This window comes from Babylonia areolata, chromosome 2 (genome assembly GCF_041734735.1).
Source record: "Babylonia areolata isolate BAREFJ2019XMU chromosome 2, ASM4173473v1, whole genome shotgun sequence".
In the NCBI taxonomy this organism is placed as follows: domain Eukaryota; kingdom Metazoa; phylum Mollusca; class Gastropoda; order Neogastropoda; family Buccinidae; genus Babylonia; species Babylonia areolata.
In genome coordinates, this window is record NC_134877.1 from 31,851,139 (window position 1) to 31,876,140 (window position 25,002).

A 25,002-nucleotide genomic window follows, 5' to 3' on the forward strand; every position below is an offset into this window, starting at 1 on the left:
AGGCATTACCAGTGACAGGCATGACCAGTAGCACTGACTCATGACAGGCATGACAAGTAGCATTGACTCGTGACAGGCATGACCAGTAGCACTGACTCATGACAGGCATGACCAGTAGCATTGACTCGTGACAGGCATGACCAGTAGCACTGACTCATGACAGGCATGACCAGTAGCATTGACTCGTGACAGGCATGACCAGTAGCACTGACTTGTGACAGGCATGAGCAGCAGCACTGACTCATGACAGGCATGAGCAGCAGCACTGACTCATGACAGGCATGACCAGTAGCACTGACTTGTGACAGGCATGAGCAGTAGCACTGACTCATGACAGGCATGACCAGTAGCACTGACTTGTGACAGGCATGACCAGTAGCACTGACTTGTGACAGGCATGACCAGTAGCACTGACTTGTGACAGGCGCGAGTCTGGAGGACATGGAGGGCCAGGAGCCAGAGGACAGCCAGCAGACAAAGTCAGTCAGCCCTGGAACAACCACCCTGGCCACGCAGCAAGGGGCTCAGAGGATCAAAACCGTTGTCACCCGGGGGAACAAGAAACAGCTGGTGACCGCCTCCCGCCGAGCCCAGCTGATGCGCATCAAGCAACAGCAGCAGCAGCAGCAGCAACAACAGTTTCAGCAGCAGCAGCAGTTCCAGCAGCAGGGTCAGGGTCAGGGTCATCACCCATCACCCTCAGGACACCCTGGTCAGTTCCAAGGTCAGCCTGCCCCCCAGCATCCACCACCCATGTTCACCTCCCCTCCCCCACGTCAACAGCTCCAGCCAGCACAGCAGCAACAGCAGCAGCAACGGCAGCAGCCGAGTCCTAGGGTAGTGAGCAGTGCAGGGTTCAACCCACAGTTCCCACCTCCTCGATTGTCAGTGCCACCGCCCGGACACATGGCACCGGGCCCCCAGATTTCCCCCAGTGGGGCACCCCAGTCATGGGGGGGCCAGCCCCAACACCCCACTGGTGCTACCACCTTCCAGACTCCAAAACAACAGGCTGTTAGACAGGCAATGCCTCCCAACCACCATGCTCCCCCTCCAAACCTTCCCCGTCAGCAGCTCGCTCAACGCTCATTGGGGAACGCTGTCACGGGCACGCGTCAGGTGCAGCAGACAAACAATGGCCAGGCAGCGGCCGGCATGGGCCGGGGGGCGGCCCTGGCCATGGCACGAGGAGGGGGACAGGTTCAGATGGTGCAGGGGCGGGGTCAGATGAGAGGTCGAGGGGTTGGTGGAAGGGGCAGAGGTCAGGTGATGGGGAGAGGAGGGGCAGGCCTGACCAGCCCCCCACCTTCTGTGGTGGCATCCTCCTCTCCCTCCCCTGTGGCCCTGAGCCCCAGCAGCAACAGGACAGTGCTCCCTGTGGGGAGGGGCAGGGTGGTGATGAGGGGGGGTGCCCCTGCCACCCCCACAACCCCCATGCGGGGGGGTCGTACTGTGGTACAGAGGCAGGTGATGGCCCATGCTGCGCCCGGGTCAGCCAAGGTCAGTGTGTGTTTCATGTGTATTCTGTGTGCGTGTGCGTGTTTTTTGCGTGTGTGTGTGCATGCTTGAAGTTTTTGTGTGTGTATGTGTGTGGGTGTGTGTCAAAAAAAGTACCGTAAAGTTCGGTCTATTGAGCGCACCGGTATATAAGCCGCACCCACTAAATTTTGGAAAAAATTGAACTTTATACATAAGCCGCACTTATTTCCGGTACCGGAACACATACTGATACTACAGAAAAGCTGTCAATACTGTAGGTTATGAAATAAACACAAGCGGGAACAACAGAAAGAAAAGCAAGCGAAAATACTGCTAGTGCCACAAAAAAATAATAAATAAACACAACGAAAATAAGATCCATAATTTAGGGATAGTCACATTTATTCAACGTCATCCTGCTCACTGAATCCACTGAAATCTTCATCTTCAGTGTCTGAGTTGAAGAGAACCAGCACAGCTTCCCCAGCCATCTTGTCACTGACTTCAGCCTCGCTTTCACTTCATAAACATGAAGGTGGAGGTCGCTGCTGGTTCGTCGCTTGCACTGTTGTCTGCTAGGTCGATCGCCTTCAATTTGAAGGCTGCATGATAGGCATAACGTCGCGTTTTTGGCATGATGAGGGTGTACGCTTGAGCAGAGTAGAACTGAATACTGATCTGAAGGCTTTAATCAATTAATGTGTGCGGATTTGATTTATAAAATGTGAACAGTTAGCACACTATCCTGAAGCTCATCCAAAACTTCATGGACAGAAATCATGATTTTGGTGAGTTGAAGGGCAGCTAAGAATAGACGAGAATGTGACACTCCCGGGATCATTAAAATCCTCAAATAAGCCGCATCATTGTATAAACCGCAGAAGTTGAAGCTGGAGTAAAAAGTTGCGGCTTATAGACCGAACTTTACGGTACATGCCTATCTACTTTGATGATATCTGTGTCTGTGTACTGATGGATGTTTGAGCTGAAAGTCTTTGCCCAGTGTCTTGCCCTTCTGTTCTATCTGTTTGTACTAGTGGGTGTTAGATTGAAAATCTGTGCCCACTGTTTTACCATTTTTTCTCTGTTGAGTCTTTGTACTGATGGGCGTTAGCACTGTGCCCTTATCTCTTTGTACTGGTGGATGTTAGATTGAAAATCTGTGCCCAGTTTGGTACCTTTCTCTTTGTTTTGATGGATATTAGCGCTGAAAGGCCATGTCCAGTGTTTTGCTCTTCTTTCTTCTTTGTACTGATGGATTTTAGAGCTGAAAATCCATTCCCAATGTCTTGCCTTTCTTTCTCTCTGGTCTTTGTACTGGCAGATGTTAGAGCTGAAAATCTGTATCCAGTGTTAAGCTTTTCTTTCTCTTTGTGTGGTGGTTGTTAGACTGAAAGTCCATGCCCAGTGTTTTACCATTCTTTCTCTTTTGAGTCTGTACTGATGGGTATTAGCACTGTGCCCTTCTCTCTCTTTGTACTGGTGGATGTTAGAACTGAAAATCCATGCCCAGTTGTTTAGCTTTTCTTTCTCTTTGTACTGGTGGTTGTTAGACTGAAAGTCCATGCCAAGTGTTTAGCTTTTCTATCTCTTTGTACTGGTGGATGTTAGAACTGAAAATCCATGCCCAGTGTTTTGCCCCCAGCCGCAGCGCCAGGCTGGTGCAGGAGGAGGAGTGCAGAAAGTGTCCATTGACAACCTGGCAGCTGGCACCACAGAGATGCAGATTCGGCAGGGCTGTGAGGCTGTGGGACCCATTCTGGTGAGCTGAAATCCTCTGTGTTGTGCCCTATGTAGCTTTCACTTTATAGTATAGTCCCAAAAGTCTGGAATATTAGTAAGAATGAACATTTATTAATAACATTATGAAAGAACATACTTGAAATTACCCGCATTATTATTGTTTTTTTACAGTTCCAGCCGATACTGCCCTTCCCTTAAGACTGTGATACAGTCCTCCGTACTCAGAGACATTTTTATCACCCTGAAAAGAAAATGAAAATAAGGAAATCACCATGATTCCAGACTTTCGGGACAGCCTGTATTTAAAAAAAAAAAAATCATTCTATGTTAATGTTTTATACAAACATGCGTAAGCTCTCAAGACCTGATCAGTGTATTGGATGCGAAAAGGCATCTGCTGCTTGTACTTTGGACTTGGGTTGAAATTTTGGCCTAGTGGTAATGTGTCCACCTACGAAGCGCGAAAGTCTGAGTGCACTGAATGGAACCCCACACTCATGAGTATTTGCCCCCCTCTATTTGATCTTGAATGTTGGTCTGGGAGCTAGTCATTCGGAAAAGACGATAAACCAAGGTCCTGTGTGTAGCATGCACTTACAGCATGTCAAAGAACCCACAGCAACCATAGGGTTTGTACCTGGCAAAATTCTGTAGAAAAATCTGCTTCGATGGGAAAACAAATATACTTGCAGGCAGGAAAAAAGAAAAAGGGTGGTGCTGCACTGTAGGGACACGCTTTCCCTGGGGAGAGCAGCCAGAATTTCACACAGAGACTGAGAGAGGACACTTTCCCTTGGGAGAGCAGTCAGAATTTCACACAGAGAGGACACGCTTTCCCTGGGGAGAGCAGCCAGAATTTTGCACAGAGAGGACATGCTTTCCCTTGGGAGAGCAGCCAGAATTTCACACACAGAAGTCTGTTGTGACAAAGAGTTATATGATGCAATACTTTTTTTTTTCTTTTGTTACAGCAGGTATGTAGCATTGGATCACTGTGACCATTTTGACACCTCCTTGAAACTGAAACAGAAGCTGTGCCTTGTGGGTGGGGGTATCTGTAGGTCTGTGACTGTAGGGATGCCCAGGTTTTTTTTGTTGAGGACCAACAGTATCTCTACTGTCTGAAAATTGTTGTGCTGTGAATTTTTCTTGTTTTCTATCATTCTCTTTTTTTCTGCCTCCCGCCCCCACCCCCTTTATCCTTTTTCTTTCTGCTATTATTATTTAGTTTCCTCTTTTCTGTCATTCTCTTTGTCTCAGTATAGGCTTAAATTCTCTTTAGTTTCATTCTTGTCTCTTTTTTTTGTAAACAATTTTTTTCCTTTTTTGTTTTGTCATCTCTCTCTGATTTTCTGTCTTACTGCTGCATGTAATTCATCAGTAACGTGTTCAATAAAATTTTGCAACGCCTGGATATATATATATATATATATATATATATATATATATATATATTTTAGCGATAAAGAAAATGTGTGTGTTTTGCTGTGTAGATTAAAAGTATTAAAAAAAAAAAAAAAAAAAAAAAATATATATATATATATGTATAATATATATAAATATATTATATATATATATATATATATATATATATATATGTATGTATATATATATTTTTTTTAATATATATATAATATATATATATTTATGTATATATATTATATATATATATATATATATTTATTTTATTTTTTTTTTTGCTGGAGAATAAGAGAAATCTGCAAAAACTCTTTGGCTTGACTGATTTTATGAAAAACTAATAAGTGACCATCTTGCTGCCACATCGATAGGTCATTTAAAAATTGTATGCATCAACCCTGATATAAGGCAACTTTGGTGAATGAAGCATTGAGATAAAATTTGACTGGCTTTTTATTTGTTCACCTGATGCTGTTGCAGGGCATTGTCATGATAGAATCACAGCGGAAGGCGATTGTGACCTTTGCCAACAAAATGCACGCAGTGCTGTTTGCGAAACAGTGGAACAGGTGAGGGTGTGTGCTTGTGACATTGTGCATGTATGATTTGCAGAAGGATGGTGATAGTGAGGTTGGGTTTCTCCTTGTAAATTTGTGCTGCACTTTTTGGGGGTGGTACACTATTGATTTTTTGGGGGGTAATGGGGGGTGGAGCGGCTGTTGGGGGTTGTGTTATATTACCTGAAACAGGTTCTGCACATTTCTTGAAATTTATACTCGCACACACACATACATGCACACACGCACACACACACACATGCACACAGCACCTGAACTAAACCATGGTAATGTGACATGTTATCATGGTAAAGAACAGTGTGCCACATCAGCCGGAAGGCGTTGAAGTGACATGGGTTGCTGTATGCCGTGCTGCTTCTCCTGCCCTTCCCACACCCATAGGATGGAACTGGGAATGAGTCCTTTCATTCAGTTCATACCAAAACTTGTTTAACTCACTCGATACTGGGCTTTTTGTAATCACGTGTTCCTGTGGATACTGGGCGTTTGTATAGGTTTTTTAAAAAATCACCAAAAAATAATGACAAAACACAATGACTTGAAATTTTGAGACATGTTTATTGATAAATGGAATAAGCATGGTGCTAAGTTTCGTAGCCCTTACTTTCATGGTTCATTTTTTGTAGCTGGAGTGATAAAACATAGTTTTTTTACAACAACGAAATTGAGGGTGGTTCCAAATGCATAGAAGGAAAATTTTCAGCATTGTTGAAAGAAGGGTTATTTTCCACATAAATCACATTGAGAAACCCTGTAGAATGTAAAAAAATGGCTATTTGAGAGTTTCTGCATCATACAAATGAGCAAAAATAAATAACATGCAAGTGGCCAATTGGCAATTTGTCATACGGCATTCTTTAGTACATAAGGCATCAGCATGGTTTGAAAACAATTCATAAAAAAAAAATAAAAGACACATGGTTTTGAAATTTGGAGACATTATTACAGATAAAGTGAATAAGAAGAGCACAATTTTTCAAAGCTCTTACTGTTATGGTTCACCTTTTGTAGCCAGAGATAAATAATATTACCTTTTTTACGATAACAAAATTGAGGGTGGTTGCACATCATAGTGATGAAATTCACAGCATTGTTGAAAGAAGGGTTATTTTCCACATAAATCACTTTGAGAAACCCTGTAGAATGTAAAAAAATGGCTATTTGAGAGTTTCTGCATCATACAAATGAGCAAAAATAAATAACATGCAAGTGGCCAATTGGCAATTTGTCATACGGCATTCTTTAGTACACAAGGCATCAGTATGGTTTGAAAACAATTCATTAAAAAAAAAATAAAAGACACATGATTTTGAAATTTGGAGACATTATTACAGATAAAGTGAATAAGAAGAGCACAATTTTTCAAAGCTCTTACTGTTATGGTTCACCTTTTGTAGCCAGAGATAAATAGGATTACCTTTTTTACGACAACAAAATTGAGGGTGGTTGCACATCATAGTGATGAAATTCACAGCATTGTTGAAAAAAGGGTTATTTTCCACATAAACTGCATTGTCAAACCCTGTAGAGTGTAAAAAAATGGCTGTTTGAGAGTTTCTGCATCATACAAATGAGTTAAAATAAATATCATAAAAGTTGCTAATTGGTAATTTGTCAAGTGGCATTCTTCAAAACAGTAGGTATAAGTATGGTCTGGAAAAAAAAAGAAAAAAAAGAAAAAGAGATGTCACACAGTCTTGAAATTTGGAGACATGATTACTGATATAGTGAATAAGCACAGTAAGCAGCTCTTCAGTCTGTGGTACTCTCTCTGTAGTTGGATGGAGATGGGGTATCCTTTACGATGATCTTTCTTGTCTAGGTAATCCATATTGTTCTTGAAAAAAAAAAATTTTTCACACACATCACACTGGTAATCATTTGAAAGTTTCTGTACTGTAAGAATACACTAACATTAATCATAGGGCCAAAAACCTCACTATTTGATATCCAAAACAGCCGCTGTCTACACATGGAAAAAAAAAAAAGCAACAAAAAAAAAAAAAAAAAAAGCACATAATCTCTTCTAATAATTTGCATAATCTGCAATGGTGTGATACACTTGAAAACAAGTGATGTCTCTTCCCTGGCACAGCTTATCACACAAAGTTACACCACATTTGGCGCACCAGTTTGGGCTTTCCCGAAATTTGACCTCAGGATAGCGTTTGCGCCGTGCAGTACAAACATGGCATTTCCTGAAGTTCTTCTTTCCACTGGGTCGTGGAGGAAGAACAGTGGAAAAGTGTGCACCTTGAAGGCGAGCCTGTGGGGTGGGCACAAGTCCTGGAGGACGGGGCTGGGCAGCAGGCTGGGCAACAGGCTGGGCAATGGGCTGGGCGATGACCTGGGCAGCAGCCTGGGCAACGGCCTGGGCAGTGGCTTGGTCAGCAGCAACACCAGCTTGATATCTGGCATTGAGTTCATTGCCAATTATGACAATGAACTTTTTCAGGGACATCCTAGATCCTCCTTGACTCCTCTGGTACTTGTCATGGAGGATGGATGCCTGGATAAGAGAGAGAGTGAAGAGGTGAAAAAATAATTTTTTCCACCACTTCATTGTCTTCCGATTGAGCGGCATGTAGGCCATGAGCTGGTCACTGCGGTCAACTCCAGCCATGTTGACTATGTAGTCTTGGACAGCTTTAGGCTTCAGTTTCCTGCCTGTCCTTGTGGTGACCTCCTCCATCTCAGCTGGGTCCATCTTGGTGGTGATCAGGTGCACTGCCTTCTTGTCCATCCACTTCAGGACACCTACTGCACCTATAGCACATGTACACAGAGAATTAGGGAAACAGTTGCAGTGGAAAAGAAAACACACACACACCACGCACACCACTACCACCACCACAACCACTAATGCACACTTACACACACACACACACAGTCATGTGCACACACACACACACACACACACACACACACACACACACACATAAATGCACACACACACAGTCATGTGCACACACACACACACACACACACACACACACAAATGCACACACACACACACACACAACACACATAAATGCACACAAACACACACACACACACACACACACACACACAAATGCACACACACACACACACACAACACACATAAATGCACACAAACACACACACACACACACAAATGCACACACACACACACAAATGCATACACACACACACACAAACTCAACAATGCCTGTGTACCTTTACACACACCACAGATGTGTCAACAGTATTTGTATATGTGATGTAGATGAAGTACAAATGAACAGATCATATTCATAATATCAGTTGTAACACAACCATATGTGGAAAAAAGTATATCCTGGAGGATGTATGATTTATAAATTATTGTGTGAACATATTATGATAGGGAAACAAACTCATGATAAATAAAATTACTACATACCTTGGCGTAAAGCGTATACATGGCCGCGTGGTGGGGCTGCAGAAACCAGCTGTCTGGGCATACCCTTCCTGTTCGGCCGCACAGTCCCAACACAGTGAGTATCCTGCATCACCAGCTTCTCCGCCAGCTCAGGGCAGCAGTAATAGTTGTCTACATAGACTGTCCGGCCTTTATTCAGGAGGGGCTCTGCTATTCTCATTACCACATCCACCGGTTTGTTGCTGATGTTGGGGACGTTACCAAAAATTTCGAAATCAAACACATAAGCTGATGACGACTCACACAGCTCGTATAGTTTGATCCCCCATTTGACAGGCTTGTCCTTCATGTACACCCTGAAGCTCAGCTTCCCCCTCCATGGGCACATTGCCTCATCAAGGCAGATGTTCTCCTCTGGGATGTAGAGGGCCTTGAATCTGTCTCGCAGATGGGTGTAGACAGGCTGGATTTTGTGGAGAGGATTGTGGTTTTCTTCTCCCCGAGGAATATATTCTTCATTGTTCGAGACATGCAGCATGGCCAGAAGTAGATTGAATCTATCCCTGGACATGATGTTGGCAGCAAATGGTGATACCAGGATAGGGTTAGTTGACCAGTAGTCAGCCACTTGTGGTTTATGGGCGAGACCCATGTGTATAAGTATCGCCAAGAATCCAGTCATTTCATTCTCTGTGGTGTTCTTCCACTTCCTAAAGAGACTGTGGGGTGGCAGAACACCTTTCTGTTGAAGGGACTGAGCGGCATATCGGTTCGTTTCTTCAACGATATGCGTCATGATCGCGTTGTCGAATATCGCGTCATAAAAGTCTATAGGGGTGTGGCCAGTCATCCCTTGTAATTGCAGTCCGTGCAGTTCTTGGTCAGTGTAAGGTGGTATGGCAGGGAAAAAACTAAAATCCTCATGCCACTCTTTGCTCATAAATTTCAGAAAAGTGTCCATGCTCTGGTCAGCCAGTAGGCCGTGTGCGCCTGCCTCTCTTTCACTGTCACTGCCTGCATCGCTTGCCACGCCTCTCTGCTCTTCCACTTCAGGTTCGATGTCCGACAAACTTTCATTTTCACTCGCCTCGGATGCTAAAAAATCACTCTCCTCGTCTTCTTCACCATCTTCGACATCTGATCCTTCAGTTTGGACCAGTTCTACGGCTTCTCTTAGGGTATAAACACGCCTTCCTTGTCTGCTCTGTGTACCACTCGTGCTGGGTTGCGACGCCATTGTTGTTTGTCTGAACACAAAGGCCTGGGTGACGACAAAAATAGCTCAACAGCACAGCAACAAGCGACGTGCCAGCCACTCCAGTGGTCAGAGGTTGACCTATGCTAATTAGGCTGTAACCTGGATGGCTGTGTCTGTGACACCGGGTTACGACGTCACTTGTGGAAATTTTTGAAGGTCGGAACGGCAGTACTCGTTGTTCGTATAAAACCGGTTGGAAACGGACAACGGAAATACCCGCTGTTAGTATCGAGTGAGTTAAGTTGTGTCTTAGTTCAGCATGGTGCATTTCATTTTTGAGTTGAGTTGATAAAGTTTTAACTTATATGAATTTGTGTCATCTGCAGTCACTATGAACAGGAACATAATTTGTTTGTATACTTAATTTTTTTGTTATAAATTTTTTTTTTTTTTTTTACTCATATCAGTTGTTTCTGTTGTTGAATTAACAATTTCCCTTTTATGAAGTCTGTTCAGTAATTTTGTTTAATTGTTTATCTGTATTTCAAATGTTCATATTTTTATTCCACTTTTTTGTCTGTCCTGTTTCCCGCAACTGACCATACGGCTCTCCTCTCCTTTCCTACCTTTTTATGTATTTTTTCTTTGATAGCAACATTCAAATGCAAAAACTAGTACCTTGGTTAGATGTCTAAAATCACCAGTATGTGTGATGGGGCATGGAACATAATTGCATCCATCCTTCTATACCAAATCATGTTCTTGTAGCCTAGCTGACTGCAAAAGGGCCACTTTAGGGTTGAAAACATCTAAATTTTGATAACTAATCAAAGAGAAATGAAAACAGTAGCCCTCAGTCTGCTTTTCTGGAGGGAGAGGGGTGGGTCAGCCTGATCCAAACTCGTGGTTCGTTCAGATCTGTGGTTTGAGTCTGGGAGAGAGCATTCATGTTGCTTCCAGGCTGTGTCTGTTGTGTAAATTCTGCTTCATTGTTTAGAATGATGACAGGTCAGCTTACCTACCTTCCACATGAAAAAAAGAAAAGGTCTGGCAAATTCATTCAGTTATTGGTGTCTTTTTATTTCAGACTCCCTATAGGTCTGTTGATTATGTACAGATTAAACTGATAAGTGTTTTTGAATTGTATAGACACTGACCAATGTGCATATTTGAATAAGGTAGGCAGACCATTTGCTCAAATTCAAAATGAAATGCATGTTTTGAATTTTTATGTCTTGTATTTTACTTCTGTTTCAACAAGTCAGTGTTTTGTCTTTTTTATTTATTGATGAATTGGGACTGTCGGTCAGGTTTTTCCATATTTGTGACTGATTCAGGATTAAGTTTGCTTTAGCTGGTGTTCTGCTCAGTGAGATAAAGAGGCAGAGAGTGGATGACCATTGCAAAGATAAAACTGATGTAGACTTAACAGATTGAGGAAAGTTTGAGAGTGGTGTTTTGCTGGGGGAAATTTTAGTACTGTGATTTATTGATGTCTGATTTTGAAAAAAATGAAAGTATTTTACTGTTCTAGGGATTTTTTTTTCCTCACAGTAATTTGGATTAATCACATCTCATATCACAGGTAAAAAATAAGTGTATGCTTCTCGATTCATTTTGTTTTGTTTGTTTGGTTTTGCTAATATCATTTTTGTTTTGTCCTTTCATAAGCCTGAAGGGACTTTTGTTTGTTTTTTTGTTTTTTCACATGGCTGTTTGGACCCTCCTGGAAGCAAGATGGAGAACTAAGCTCTGTTTTATCTTTCTGTCTGTTATTCTCATTATTCTCTTTAGTGGGCTGTGACTCTTAGTCTTCACAGGGAGTGTGAACAAATTTATGTGCGGGCGTGACGGTTGTTAATAGATGTATCATTGTATGAGGGGCCCATAACAGTGTTAGTGTCTTAACCCAGCACCTTTAAAATGAACCATGGGGACAGTAGTGTTGTCATGGTAAAGACAGCGTGCAACAACAAGGGATGTTCTTTTGGTGGCAGAGTTTGACTCTTGTACTCTGTGCTCCACTTTCCCCTTCCCACACTTCATGAAAGTTCTGTGATAAAAAAGGTCATGTCCTTATTTGCCAGATTATGAAAACGAAAAAGGCAGGAAGGAGGAGGAAGAGAAGGGGGATCTGCAGACTGTGGTGTGAAGTCTCACATTCTATTGGAGTATTGAAAACCAGCTCAAATCGAGGAGTGAAATTGAAAGTCAAATGTCCGAGGAAATGGTGTGTTTGAATACTTCAAATAAGAAAAAGAGAGATGTGTTTGAGGTGGGTCTTTGGGGCGGAATGTTTTTATAACCTGTAAGAATGCTCAGCTTCATGGAGCATTTGATTTTGATTTTTTCTTAACTGATGTGGAAGAAGTGAAGTCCTTGAAATCACCCAAGTTATCGGTGTGTCCATTGGTGTCTGTGTGTTTGACACCCATGAGATGGAGCTCCTCATTGTTACACAACAGGATGCCCATCCTGGATCATGACATTCAAAAATGGTGGTTTTGCCAGTGTCAATTGTTGGTGCAGGAATGGGTACAGCATGAATGCTCTGAGTTATATGTGATATACTTATTACTGGGATGGGCACTGAAGGCCTCTCAGCGTGTTGGGTTTTTGCAATGGTCAGGCATCTGCCTTGTTTATTTTATTAGTTATTTTTTTCTTTTTCTTTAAAACAGCGGATGTGCAGCGGATATGGATTTGTCCACAAGCCCTGACACCTTGAAACTGAAACTGTTCAGTAGTTATTTTCAGAGAAGTGCTTGCTCTGGAAATTTATATTTTACGGTTTCTTTGGCCATTCTGTGAGTCTGAAAGGAACCTTACATGGGGCCCCTAGGTTTTTCTTTTGTTTCTTTGGCTCCTTAAAAGCAACAGCAGAGTATCTTGATGTTAGTATTTCACCATTTTTCTGTCCCCATTTACTATTTGCTAGGTTGTCAAGCTTTGCAAGCAGAGTGTGTGGAAAAAAAAAGTTCTCTGCTTAAAGCATGACTGTTTATTAGCAGCAGAAGAGGGTGTCCTGTAGTAGTGTAAGACTACTTAGTACTACTGTCCTCATGTATCAGTCCTTGCAGAGTTGAGAAGGGGTGGCAGCAGATGACTGATAGTCCTGTAATAGCATTACTGTAGTTACCCAGCACCTGTGAAATGAACCATGAGGACATTGGTGTTGTCATGGTAAAAGCAGTTTGCAACAACAAGGGAGGTTCTTTTGGTGGCAGAGTTTGCCGTGTACTCTGTGCCCCACTTTCCCCCTCCCACACTCCATCACAGCAAGAGGACAAAAAAAGAAAAGAATTCTGACTCCATGACAGTATCTCTTGTGATAATCTCATCAGCTATTATCTCTTGTCTAGGATTTTCGTCAGCTGGCTTAAAGTGGAGTGTCACAGCGCAGCTTCAACAGGCCATGACTTGCAAAAACGCATGTGCTTGACTTGGGTAGTGGATGAAAGCTAAGTGAATATGGCACCTTCAAAACGAACCATGGGGACAGCGGTGTTGTCATGGTAAAGACAGTGTGCAACAACAAGAAGGGAGGTTCTTTTGGTGGCAGAGTTTTGAACTTGTACTCTTTTCCCCACTTTCCCCCTCCTACACTCCGTGACAATTTGACAAAAAACAAAACAAAACAAAACAAAAAAAACAAGGGGGAAAAAAGAAAGAATTCTGGTTGTCTATCTTTTGATAATCTTACCAGCTATTACCTCTGTCTTTGAGTAGGAGTTTCAGCTGCCATCTTAACCCCTAGGCTGCCTGCATGACGAGATAACTCGTCATGGCAAGCATGTATGTTTCGCTGCCACAATGACGAGATAACTCGTCATCGAAATATTCTGACTTTTCCCTGGTTTGCATTCACTTCGTTGACAAAAATAGTGGTAGCTTTAGCCTGGGGAATCTCTCTAGATTCTATTCATAGCTAGAAACCCCATCTACGTCATGAAGCAGTCCTTTATTTGAACGTTTTGGTTGGGTCACTGTCCAAGTGTTTGCCTGACTTCTCTCCTCGCTCGCTGAACAAAATGTCGGACTGACGCTGTGCTCAAGACATGCGATCGTGACGAACTAAATCAACCAAGATTTCTTTCTTTAGCTGATGCTCAGAAAGAATTGAAGCGTAAATTCGAAGGAGAAGATAGTGATGAACATTTATAGGACGATCTGATAGAAAATAAAGGGAGCAATCAAGAGAGTGGCCAAGATGCGACTGTCAGTGAGTGATGCCGGCTGTACAGATGTTAGCAGTCGACAGATGACCGAATTAGCAGCAGAGCGATATTCTTGGCACGCAGCCAACGCGGTCTGATGAGAACTGAATCAAGTGACCGTGTGAGAGGGGTGAGGAGGAGGGGGTGAAGACTGAGGGGGCGTGGCCTCACATCCATCGTATCACTTGGAGAAGTCACAATGTATTGTGTATCTATCTCTTATATATATATTGTGGTCGTTCTAGTATGATTTTGTGTTTGCAGATATCCCTTTGTCCAGAAAATATGATGTTTTTGTGCAAATTACCTGACAAATGTTTGTAATGAACAAGTTGAAAATGTGACAAAAAACAAAACACTAATTTCAAAACAACAGCATGACACTAAAAATACGTAAAATGGGAAAACAGCATGTGTTTTGTATTCTTTATTCATTTACCTTTCAGAAAACATATACTTTTATGGGTAGATAGTGATGAACATTTATAGGACGATCTGATAGAAAATAAAGGGAGCAATCAAGAGAGTGGCCAAGATGCGACTGTCAGTGAGTGATGCCGGCTGTACAGACGGACGCATCGCACATAGGGCCCAGTCTAGTGTGCGGATCCAAAACAAGCATTTTTTTTTTTTGGTGTTGTTTTCCCAAAGGGATTGTGTCCAGAGCACAGAATTTTTGAAAATTTATACCCGTTTTTTGTGAAAAAACCCTGGCAAATACATTTCAATTAAATTTCATTTTCCTGGCAGCGAAAGGGTTAACCCCTATGCCACCTGGCTGATGAGATAACTTATTGGCACAGACATGCATGCTTTGCTGCCATAGCAACAAAATAAGTCAGCTCGCTTTAAATCAAAATAACACAGCTTAAAACAGGCCATGACTTGCAAAAACACGTTTGCTTGGCTTTGGTAGTGGATGAAAGCTAAGGGAATCCAGCACCTGCAAAACGAACCATGGGGACAGTGGTGTTGTCATGGTAAAGACAGTGTGCAACAACAAAAAGGGAGGTTTTTTTGGTGGCAGAGTTTGACCTTGTACTCTTTTCCCCACTTTCCCCCTCCAACACTCCATGAAAATTTAACAAAAAACAAGAAAAATACTGGCAAGGGTGCTGAAGCAGGGGTTGCCTCCCTTGGATCGGGCGCTCCGGACAAGGAGAGGGGTGCACGCGTATGGGCGAGCGTGTCCCCTAGTGGTCCACCTTTCTCCCTACACCAGGGGAGGGCATCCCTATGCGCCTCGGTCGCCATTGGATCCGAGACAGTTGAGGCATGCCGCGTGGGGGGTCGCGTGATCCGATGTTACGGCCGCCACCACGGACGCATCGCACATAGGGCCCAGTCTAGTGTGCGGATCCAAAACAAGCATTTTTTTTTTTTGGTGTTGTTTTCCCAAAGGGATTGTGGCACATTCCATTGGTGCAACTGTGGGTATGGGTAAAGAGATAGAGGAGGTCGACTCGTACACTGCCAGCTGGCAGGGTGTGAAAGCGCGGATCGCGTTGAGTGCATTCGCGGATCGATAAAAATGACATTAAAGGCAACACTGACCTGAGTGTGTGGCAACAAACCTCTAGAAGTCACCAGAGGAGGTGTAGGAGGTGGTGGAGGTCTGGAGTCGACCGGAGGGAGCAGAGGAAGTGGAGGAGGCGGTGGGTTGGCGTTGTTGAGAGGGCCAGGAGTAGAGGGCCCAGAGTGTCAGAGAATCGATTGCGATCGCGCCTTAATTTTAGCCCGATCGCCCAATCGAGCTACATAATTATGTGACCTGGTTGGAGACATAATTGGACAAAAAACAAGAACACCAGAGAATCGACAGACAGACAGAAAATAAGAAAAAACTTAGCTGTACGAAGAGCACAGTGAACAGGAGTCATGATGGCTGCCGTCAAAAGAGGGTGTTAGCCAGCAGGACAAAGGGGAGGTTACCTACTTCCGGGAGGTTATCAGCCGTAGTTGCTTTCGTTTTCTCCGCATAGGCAGATAGTAGGTTGCACAGGACAGGAATGTCAGACCCCTGCCGGAGTCTGCACTAGTTGGGTCACGGTAAGTATGTTATTTAAACATAATTTTAGATAGAAAATTTCCTTTTAGCAGTGTCTCCTTTGATTCAGATACCAGATATTAGCTCTTTCCAGGAGTTTGATTGGCCATCCCAACCCCATGGCCACATGGCTGATGAGATAACTCATCAGTACAGATGTGTATTCTTCTTTGCCATAGTGATAAGTTATCACTGAAATATTCACTTTTCCCTGGTTTGTATTGAGTTCATTAACAAAACACTAGTAGCTTTAGCTTGGGGAATCTTTCTACTTTTAGATTTTATTGATAATCCCATCTACATCATGAGGTAGTCCTTTATTCACATGATTCGAGTTACTGGCTGTGTTTTGACTCACTCATCACACGCTCAGCAAAATGTTGACACCTGGCCCAAGCTCTGTGATTGAGGTGCACCTGAACGACCTAAATTGTTTTCTTTAGCTAATGCTCAGAAAGACTTCGAGTGTTAACTCAAAGAATAAGATAGTAATGAACCATTATCAGACGATTTGATAGAAGATGAATGGAGCAATAAAGAGATTGGCACAATCGACAAGCAAATAGCGACTCGAGCAGAGCAGAGACTCTGACCACATCACTGACAGTGATGCTGACGGAGATAGCTCTGAGCCAATGCAGGAGAGGGGTAGGTGTAGAAGTAGGGTGAGGTGAGGCAGAGGGGAACTGGATACTGTAGCAGGTCAGAGAGGGGAAGAGGAGGGGGCGTGGTCGTAGTGTGTTCGAGGGGATCAATGTAGAGCCATCAAAAATGTTCAGCCTGTTATTCTTGACTTTACTGGTGGACTGAAAAAAAGACCCACACAGCACAGACTGCATTGACTTTTTCTCTCTTTTTGCAGATGATAATCTAAATCAGAAATTAGTTGAGGAAACCAATATATATGCACAACAGACACTAACATATAGGCAAATCCAGGCAGGCAGAAAAAAAAGTACTCCAGACTATCAGCATAGACCAGTACAAAATTAATGTGTTTGAAATGAAACAGTTCTTGGGTCTACTAATAGGCATAATGATTTATATATATATATTTTGTTTTATATCTTTTTTTATTTATTTATTTATTTTTTTTTTAAACAGGAAAACTGATTTGACTGAAAGGATTGGACAATCACATTTATGTTGCTATCAGTAAGGGCAGTCACATTGAATCAAGTATATGTTGCTTTAAAAATTTTTTTTTATTGTGGTTGTTCCAGTAAAATTTGTGCGTACAGTTATGATCCATTTGTCCAGAAAATATGTTTGCAATAAACAAGTTGAAAATCTGACCAAAAACAAAATACTTCGGAACAATTGAATTTGACAAAAATGCAAAATTGGAAAACATAATGTCTTTTGATTCTTTATTCATTTACCTTTCAGAAAATATACACTTTTATGGGTCTGCAATAGCAAAGACCTCAGAATTTTTTGAAAATATATACCCTCTTTTTGTGGAAAAAAAACAACCCCAACAATAACTGGCAATTGGATTTCACTTAAATCTTGTTTCCAAGGCAGCAAAATAATTAAATTAGGGTACCACAGCTTAAAACAGGTCATGGTTTGCAGATAAAACTGTGTGAGAAGAGGTGAAATCTTGTGATGGATCAGAGAGAATCCAGCACCAGTAAAACGAACCATGAGGACATTGGTGTTGTCATGGTAAAGGCAGTGTGCAACAACAACAAGGGAGGTTCTTTTGGTGGCAGAGTTTGCCGTGTACTCTGTGCCCCACTTTGCCCCTCCCACACTCCATCACCGAGTTGACAAAAATCAGAAGTAAAAAAAGAGAATCATGGATGTGGCTGTTGTGTTTTCAAGCTCCATTGGCCAGCTTCAGTTAAATTAGCACAGCATAGCTGAAAACAGGCCATGGCTTACAAACACAAAAGAGCTTGAGATGGGGATGAAGATTCTTTGACAGAGTGGAGAGAACCCAGCACCTGTAAAACGAACCATGGGGACAGCGGTGTTGTCATGGTAAAGACAGTGTGCAACAACAACAAAGGAGGTTCTTTTGGTGGCAGAGTTTGACCTTGTACTCTGTGCCCCACTTTCCCCCTCCTACATTGATGCCCACAAATAGCAGGAAAGAGAGGCTGTAGGGTACTGGTTTTCTTTTCTTTTTTTCTCTCCAGAAGTTACTTAACTTGCATGGTTGTTTGTTTGCTTGTTAATTTTACTCACTTATTTAAGCTGCTGTTTCATTTGCATGTGTACTAATGCAGTCGACGTATCAGAATGTTATGCTTAGAAGTTCTCATATTTCTGACATATGCTTGTGTCTGGCTTAGTGGTTGCACGGACCCGACATTTGTATATGTTGCCACTGAGACTGTCCATTTTTATAGTTCATATCTTGAGAGAGTCAGATGTTTTTATAGTTCATATCTTGAGAAAGTCAGATGTAAGATGATTGACCAATGGCTGGCATACATGAGGGGTTGAAAATTGCTTCCCCCCCTCCCCCCAGCCCCCTCCCAGTGCTTTATTCACCTGTTAACCGAAATACTTCACTTTGACTTGCAGATTCAAGTTAGCTTTCTGTTTCAGGGCTTTTCTGTTGTCTTTCAATCTCTGTAATTTTTCTGTCTTCCTGCCTCCTTTCATTTCTTATCTCCATCTTTTACATCTTCACCCTTTCTCTCTTCGTTCTTTCTTCTACGATACTGGCTTGTTGAATATTAAAAGTAACCTCTCTTCTTATGACTTTCAAAGTTTTATTTGCCACCAACACTCTCAGTAAGCTTGCTTGAGCTGTGACCCCCATTGTTTCCAGTTCTCTTGTTGACATGTTGGCAGAGCTCTTGTGACTACATTATTCTGGCAGGTTTGCAGAGTGTTGTGATGGAGTTAGAACAAGATTGCAAAATGGCCACTATCTATTATTGCTAGAACGAAACTAAGTGAAGTTATTGGGCATCATGATGTGCTTGTTTATGTACATTTGTGTATATATATATATATATATATATGTGTGTGTGTGTGTGTGTTTTTTTGTTTATTATTATTACATGGAAGCTGTGTGTGGTTTTGCATTCTTATACTTTCTTTTTTTTTGTGTGTGCACATGTGTGTGCCCATATACATGTTTGTATGTTGTGTAAGAATAATTATTGTAATGTAATGAGGATGGTTGTTCTTGATTTGTTTGGTTTTGATTGGAAGGGGATTTTCTTTTCGTTTTTTTTGTTTGTTTGTTTTGTTTTGTTTTTGTTGTTGTTGTTTGCTTGTTTGTAATAATTCAATATTTTAAGAAAAATACAACCAGGGATGCCCAAGATAAGCCCTAAAAGTTGCGGATGGTGTTTGTGATTGTTTCAGACGAATGGTGAACATGTCAATGGTGATAGTCACCATCTTACCTTGAAACGGTCAGTGCATGCTGTGGACGCCCCTGCTCTTCCCCATGGTCCAACATTATTCCCCAGCAGCTTCCCTTCACATTGTTCTGCAGCAGTGGGGATGTGCAGATAATGGTCACTTACAGAGGCATGATGAGTGAGGCTTTTGCTGGCTTTCTACTATGTTTTCCCACCAGACTTTCTGCTAGAGGGAAACCTCTGATGTGCATATAGCATGTATCTAGTTCTGCCCTTCAGTTGGACATTGAGGTTATAATTGATTCATGTTTGGTTGGTTTTTTTTGGTGATTATTTTATAATACTTTGTCAGGATGTTGCCATAGTTTCACACTCAATGGAAACCAGTCAGTGTGATTGGTATCAGAGTGCTATGGTTGTATTGTTTAAGGACACTGCTTGCTTTTTTGTTGGGTGGGATCAGTGTACAAGTCATGGTGTTTATGTTTAACCAATTTTAAGTGACAGCACAGGTGAATAGAGTTGTCACCTGTTGTGTGTAATTCTTATTAAGGGAGTGAAGTATAGCTTCTTCATGCCAGGAAAACTGTTAGACATTTTGTATTTGTCATGGCAAAAAAGGCATGGACTGAAGAAATCTTATGAAGATGATGGTTTTTATAGACGGAGTTTTCAGCTGTGCATCATGTTTGTCATCAACACCGTACTGACAGAAGGAGCAACACTACACTATTACATGTTCAGTTTGTCATTGCTTGCCAGAATCTGAAATGAGAGATGTTGCTACAGAAGAAGGCATGAACATGTTGATGGTGGTTCTTGATTTTTTTTTTTTTTTATTTGATTGTTTTAAAAGAGTGCAGTGGGCAGTTGTAAAAAGATGTTCTTCTGCCTTCCAACGCTCCTGCGCCTTTGATCAGTGATGTTTCCAAATAGTTTATATCCCTCGTTTGCATTGTTACTGAGTGCTTTGTCATGTTATATAAGGATGTTTGTTCTGAAATGAATGCATTTATTTTATTTTTGTTATCACTATTTGATGGTGATATCTGAAAAGAGTTGACATATGTTCATTATCAAGACCATTCATTATCTCCTTGAAATGTATGATGGAGACATGTATTCCTCTGTTATCAAGACCCTCCTGTTTTGCTGTCTGGTGAAGACTATGTCTGTTCATCCAGCAAAGACATCTAGTCTGCTGACTTTGTGTGAACAATTTTTTTTTCAATTTTTTTATTTTATCAGAGACTCTCCCTGACCTGTGTGTCTGTTCCATTCAGCAAGAGCTGTGTGTTTGCAGGGAAATTGTGTAGTCAGCCTGTTTGAAATGCTGCAGGATTCATGCCTTCATTATCATAGTGCTGGGAGAAATCATCTTTCATCTGATACGGCTGTTCATCAAAGATTCTTCTGTCTGCTGTTCACACCAAGACCTGTGTTCATCATAGACATCCCAGCTTGCTGAGGTTCTTCAAGGGGCAACTGGTGGATTGTCAGACATCTAGACGGCTTCCACAAGGACCACGATGTGTTTGGACACTGATCTTTAACGCCAGATAGTCACTAAATGCTGATGCATCAAAATACAACTCTGGATGGGTTTTACAGAAACTGCTCACTGCTTGCGCATGGGATAGCAATTTTTGCACTCTGAAGATACATAGATGAGAACTGATTTTAGATAAGTAGAAATACTAAGAGGATGCCAAGTAGATAGGTGAATCAGAAGTATCCATCTGCTGTGGTCAGAGGTACTGCTTGTGTCTCCAGTGCAGTGGAGTTACCCTAATAGCAGTTACAATGCGTGGGTTAGCCCTGATATGGCACAGTGTGGTCGGCTGGGCTAAAAGCAATGATATGGGTCTGGCTTCAGTTTTTTTCCTCCATTCCTTGATTTGAAAATGTTCCAGACCAGGTGACTGTCAGCCTGATGATTTGCAGTCTAGTATATTGTGTAAAGGGAGAGAGGGATTTGGTGTCATTCCTTAATGTCAGACTTGTTTTTGATTCAACCTTCAGCTTGTCGCAGTGATGAAGGATAGAGAACGCTGAGCTGACCAAGATCAGTATGTAGTGTTAGTACACTATTTCAACTGCAGGTAACAGTTAATCGATTGTCTATGTTTTTTGGTTAGTTTTTCTTGTTTGTTGTAGGATTGTAATTATACAAATGATTAAAGATTTAACTGAGGCTGGTCTCCGATACGCTAGCTGGCAGAGCTTAATCATATTAATAGTTTTGATGTGTACATCATTATAAAGTTTGTCTGACCCACATAGTGTCATTAATTAGTACTCTGTCGTGAGTCATGGTCATACACGTAAAAGCCAACTTGTGTACATGTGAGTGAATGTAGGGGTATCAGCCCACACAGAAGTCTTTAAGTATACTGTTGGCAGGCTGTTTGCCACTTTTCTATTTGCCATAGTGGTATGTGTGTGTGTCAGTGTGTGTGTATGTGTGCAATCTGTTTGTATATATCAGCCACTTTACTTTTTGATATTGTGGCATGAGTGAGTGTGTGTGTTTAAGTGTGCATTCTGTTGTCGTACTGTTGTCTGCCACTTTCCTTTTTAACATATTGCCATGTCAGTGTTTGTGACTCTGTGCGTGTTTGTGTTGTGTGTGTGCGCGCAGTCTGGTCGTATTCTTTAGTTTGCTACTTTTTAACATAGTGGCGTGCGTGTGTGTGTGTGTGTGTGTGTGTGTGTGTGTGTGTGTGTGTGTGTGTGTGTGTGTGTGTGTGTGAATAATACCGAGTTTGAATATCTTTAAACAAGATCAATTTAGACCTGTACCTTCATTTAAAGTGAAAGAAACTATCAGTGGTGTTTTGTTTTAAACAATTTTTTTTTTTATTGAACCGTCATAAAGCCTGCAGTAGGTACATTTGCCAGAAAGGTCAGTACCCGAAATCAGAGCCAATCTAGTTCCTTTGATGAAAGGCCAAGGTCACAGTGGTGGATGTCCTCTCTGTCCAGCTGAACAGCAATCTCTGGCAAATTGACCATGATCTTTATGAAGATCACACGGCTAAGACCTGTGTGTAGGTAGGACTGTAGGAGTTTAAGATCTGTTAGCACTTGTGATGTATTTTCATTTCAGACGAATCTCTAGAATGATGTTTAGGGTTTTACACACACACACACACACACCAGAATTTTGGTTTCCAGTCTTCCAATATCTCTTCCTATAGGCAGAGTTGTTAATAACACAGACCACTTTGGTGACATCAATACTGTTTAGGTATTCAGTATTGTTTTTTGGTTTTTATTGATAGCGGTTAGGACAGCAAAACATTATGAAATAGAATTTCCAGGTAGTTTTCCCATTTTCACTCCTGTTATGGAAATGCAAACAGCTTTTTTTGTGTCTTTTTCACAAGATTTCATGGTAAATTTCCGTGACCCGTGACTTTAGTTTTATTCTTAAGAACTATGCCAGAGCAATGTGTTGTCTACTGGAAAACAGCCAGCAAAAAGCGAGAGAAAATTATGTTTTAATTCATATAAAGCGATTAACTCGAATAGTTTTGAAAATCAGATTTGTCAGTTTGCTGCGTTTTGTGCATTGTTTCTTTTGTAGCTAAGTTTACTGGATGACAACTCCATTGGAGTCACACCAAGAGTGCTTACCTGAACTGAAGAACAGTTTTGAAAAGAAACACACATATGTATACACTCATGCACAATCAGTGAAAATGTATACAGACCACACTCAATACAAACACTTGCTCAAAAATGTACTTGCACATGTGCACATGCACACATACATGCACACACACACACACACACACACATATGCACACATGCACTCACGCACACACGTACAACACACACACACACACACACACACACACACATAACAACATAGATTGTACACTCAGCCACAAAGACTAAAGATGGGTCAGGGATCATTTTTGACACTTTTTTTAAGCTTGAAGTGCAAAATGCCTAAACCTTATATTAAACGTAATTCACAGATTGTCGGTTCACTATTTAAACTGCCAGGGATCTGTTACCCTTTTTCCTTTTTTTTATATTCTGTTTGGGATGATCTTAAAACGAAGAAGCATTTTATCAGTAAATAAGACAAAGTAGATTTGTTATGTAGAGATCATGAAAATTTACCACAAGAGAAAAACACTGTTGTGTGAAGTAGAGTTATGACAAAGCAGAATTTGCTTCCAGTTTGATATAGCTGCCATATCTCTCTCTCTGTCTCCCCTACCTCTCTCCGTCTCCCCTGTCTCTTTCTCCATCTCTCCTGCGTCTCTCTTTCTTCTCTCTCACTCTCTCTCTCTTTCTATCTCACTCTGTCTGTCTGTCTCTCTCTCTCTCTCTCTCTCTCCGTCTCCCCTGTCTTTCTTCTGTGTGTGTGTGTGTGTGTGTGTGTGTGTGTGTGTGTGTGTCTCTCTCTCTCTCTCTCTCTTCTCTGTCTCCTCTCTCTCAGACCACATCTTTAAGAGTGTTTCGCTCTCTCCTGTTCTTTGCTTTCCTCCCCTTTCTCCTATCCCACGATACATCTGATAGACATCCACCTTACCACATCCTGCTTGAAAAACTCTCCGTGTCTCTTTTGTTTATTTATTTATTTATTTTTTAGTATATTTTTCAGCCAGTGCTTACCAGGCTTTTATTGCACTGTTTCACATCATGTTTAATTTGCAGTTGTAGTATAAACAGTTGTGCATCCACAGAAAAGCAGACAGTTACATTATGTGTTGAAAACACCTGTTTATAACTGTGTGAGAGTTGGTCTTAAGAACTGCCGAACTTGCTTGGTCTGCTTGGTGCTTGTTGGTGGTCGTTTGTCAATGAAACCTGTTGGCTTTTTGAAAGGAAATATTCCTCTTAATTAAGTGTTGTAATTAATTGATTGTGAGTGCGGCAGAGTATTGGTGAGTTTGTGGCAGCAAGCACATAGAGCATTTCATTGTGATCACATGGTAGACGTGTTACTCTTTATTGTTTAAGCTACAGGAGGCCAGCCTCACATTCAAGCAGGTGTCATTTGTTTGCTTGCTATTTGCTTGTCATTTGTTTGGTTCCTATTTGCTATTCAATAATTCATGAACAATATTGTAAGAGTGATACTAGGCAGTTATTTAGTCATCCTGATGGTATAGTTAACAGCTGTTAATGCTTTTCATTATTTCATTAATAGCAGTGGTAGGCAGTTGTTTAGTTAATCACATGATAATGTTACTTATTGGTATGATAGCAATGATAAACAATTATTTACTCATTCTCAGTCATGGTATGTTAACAGTGGTGAATGTTTTTGATTATTTCATTAATGCCAGCAATGGTAGGCAGTTATTTTGTCATTCTCAAGTAATTTTAACAGTGGTAAACAGTTACTTTAGGATTCTCATCAATATGATAGCAGTCGTAAACAATGAGTCATTCTTATGGTAATGATAGCAATTGTATTCAATTAGTCATTTTTCCTGCTGATGGTAGCAATGGATATCAGTCATTCTCATGGCAGTGATGGCAAAGGGAAACAGTTAATGCAGCGATATGTCTTTATTGAAAGATAATTTTGTTGATGGTTATTTATGTGATTGGGCACATTATTTTACCATGCAAGATTATGAG

The 25,002-nt window shown here is 41.5% G+C and overlaps 1 protein-coding gene across 1 annotated transcript in view; it reads left to right on the forward strand.

Annotated features, from left to right (window-relative positions):
- LOC143300392 (uncharacterized) overlaps positions 1-23,742 on the forward strand; it is a 46,360-nt gene extending 22,618 nt beyond the window's left edge. Inside the window, exons 16-19 of the mRNA XM_076614024.1 lie at positions 425-1,500; positions 3,125-3,241; positions 5,122-5,210; positions 19,397-23,742. Coding sequence (XP_076470139.1) covers positions 425-1,500; positions 3,125-3,241; positions 5,122-5,210; positions 19,397-19,442 — 1,328 coding nt within the window. The 3' untranslated portion in view covers positions 19,443-23,742. The remainder of the gene's footprint in view (positions 1-424; positions 1,501-3,124; positions 3,242-5,121; positions 5,211-19,396) is intronic.
- Positions 23,743-25,002: the final 1,260 nt, after the last annotated feature.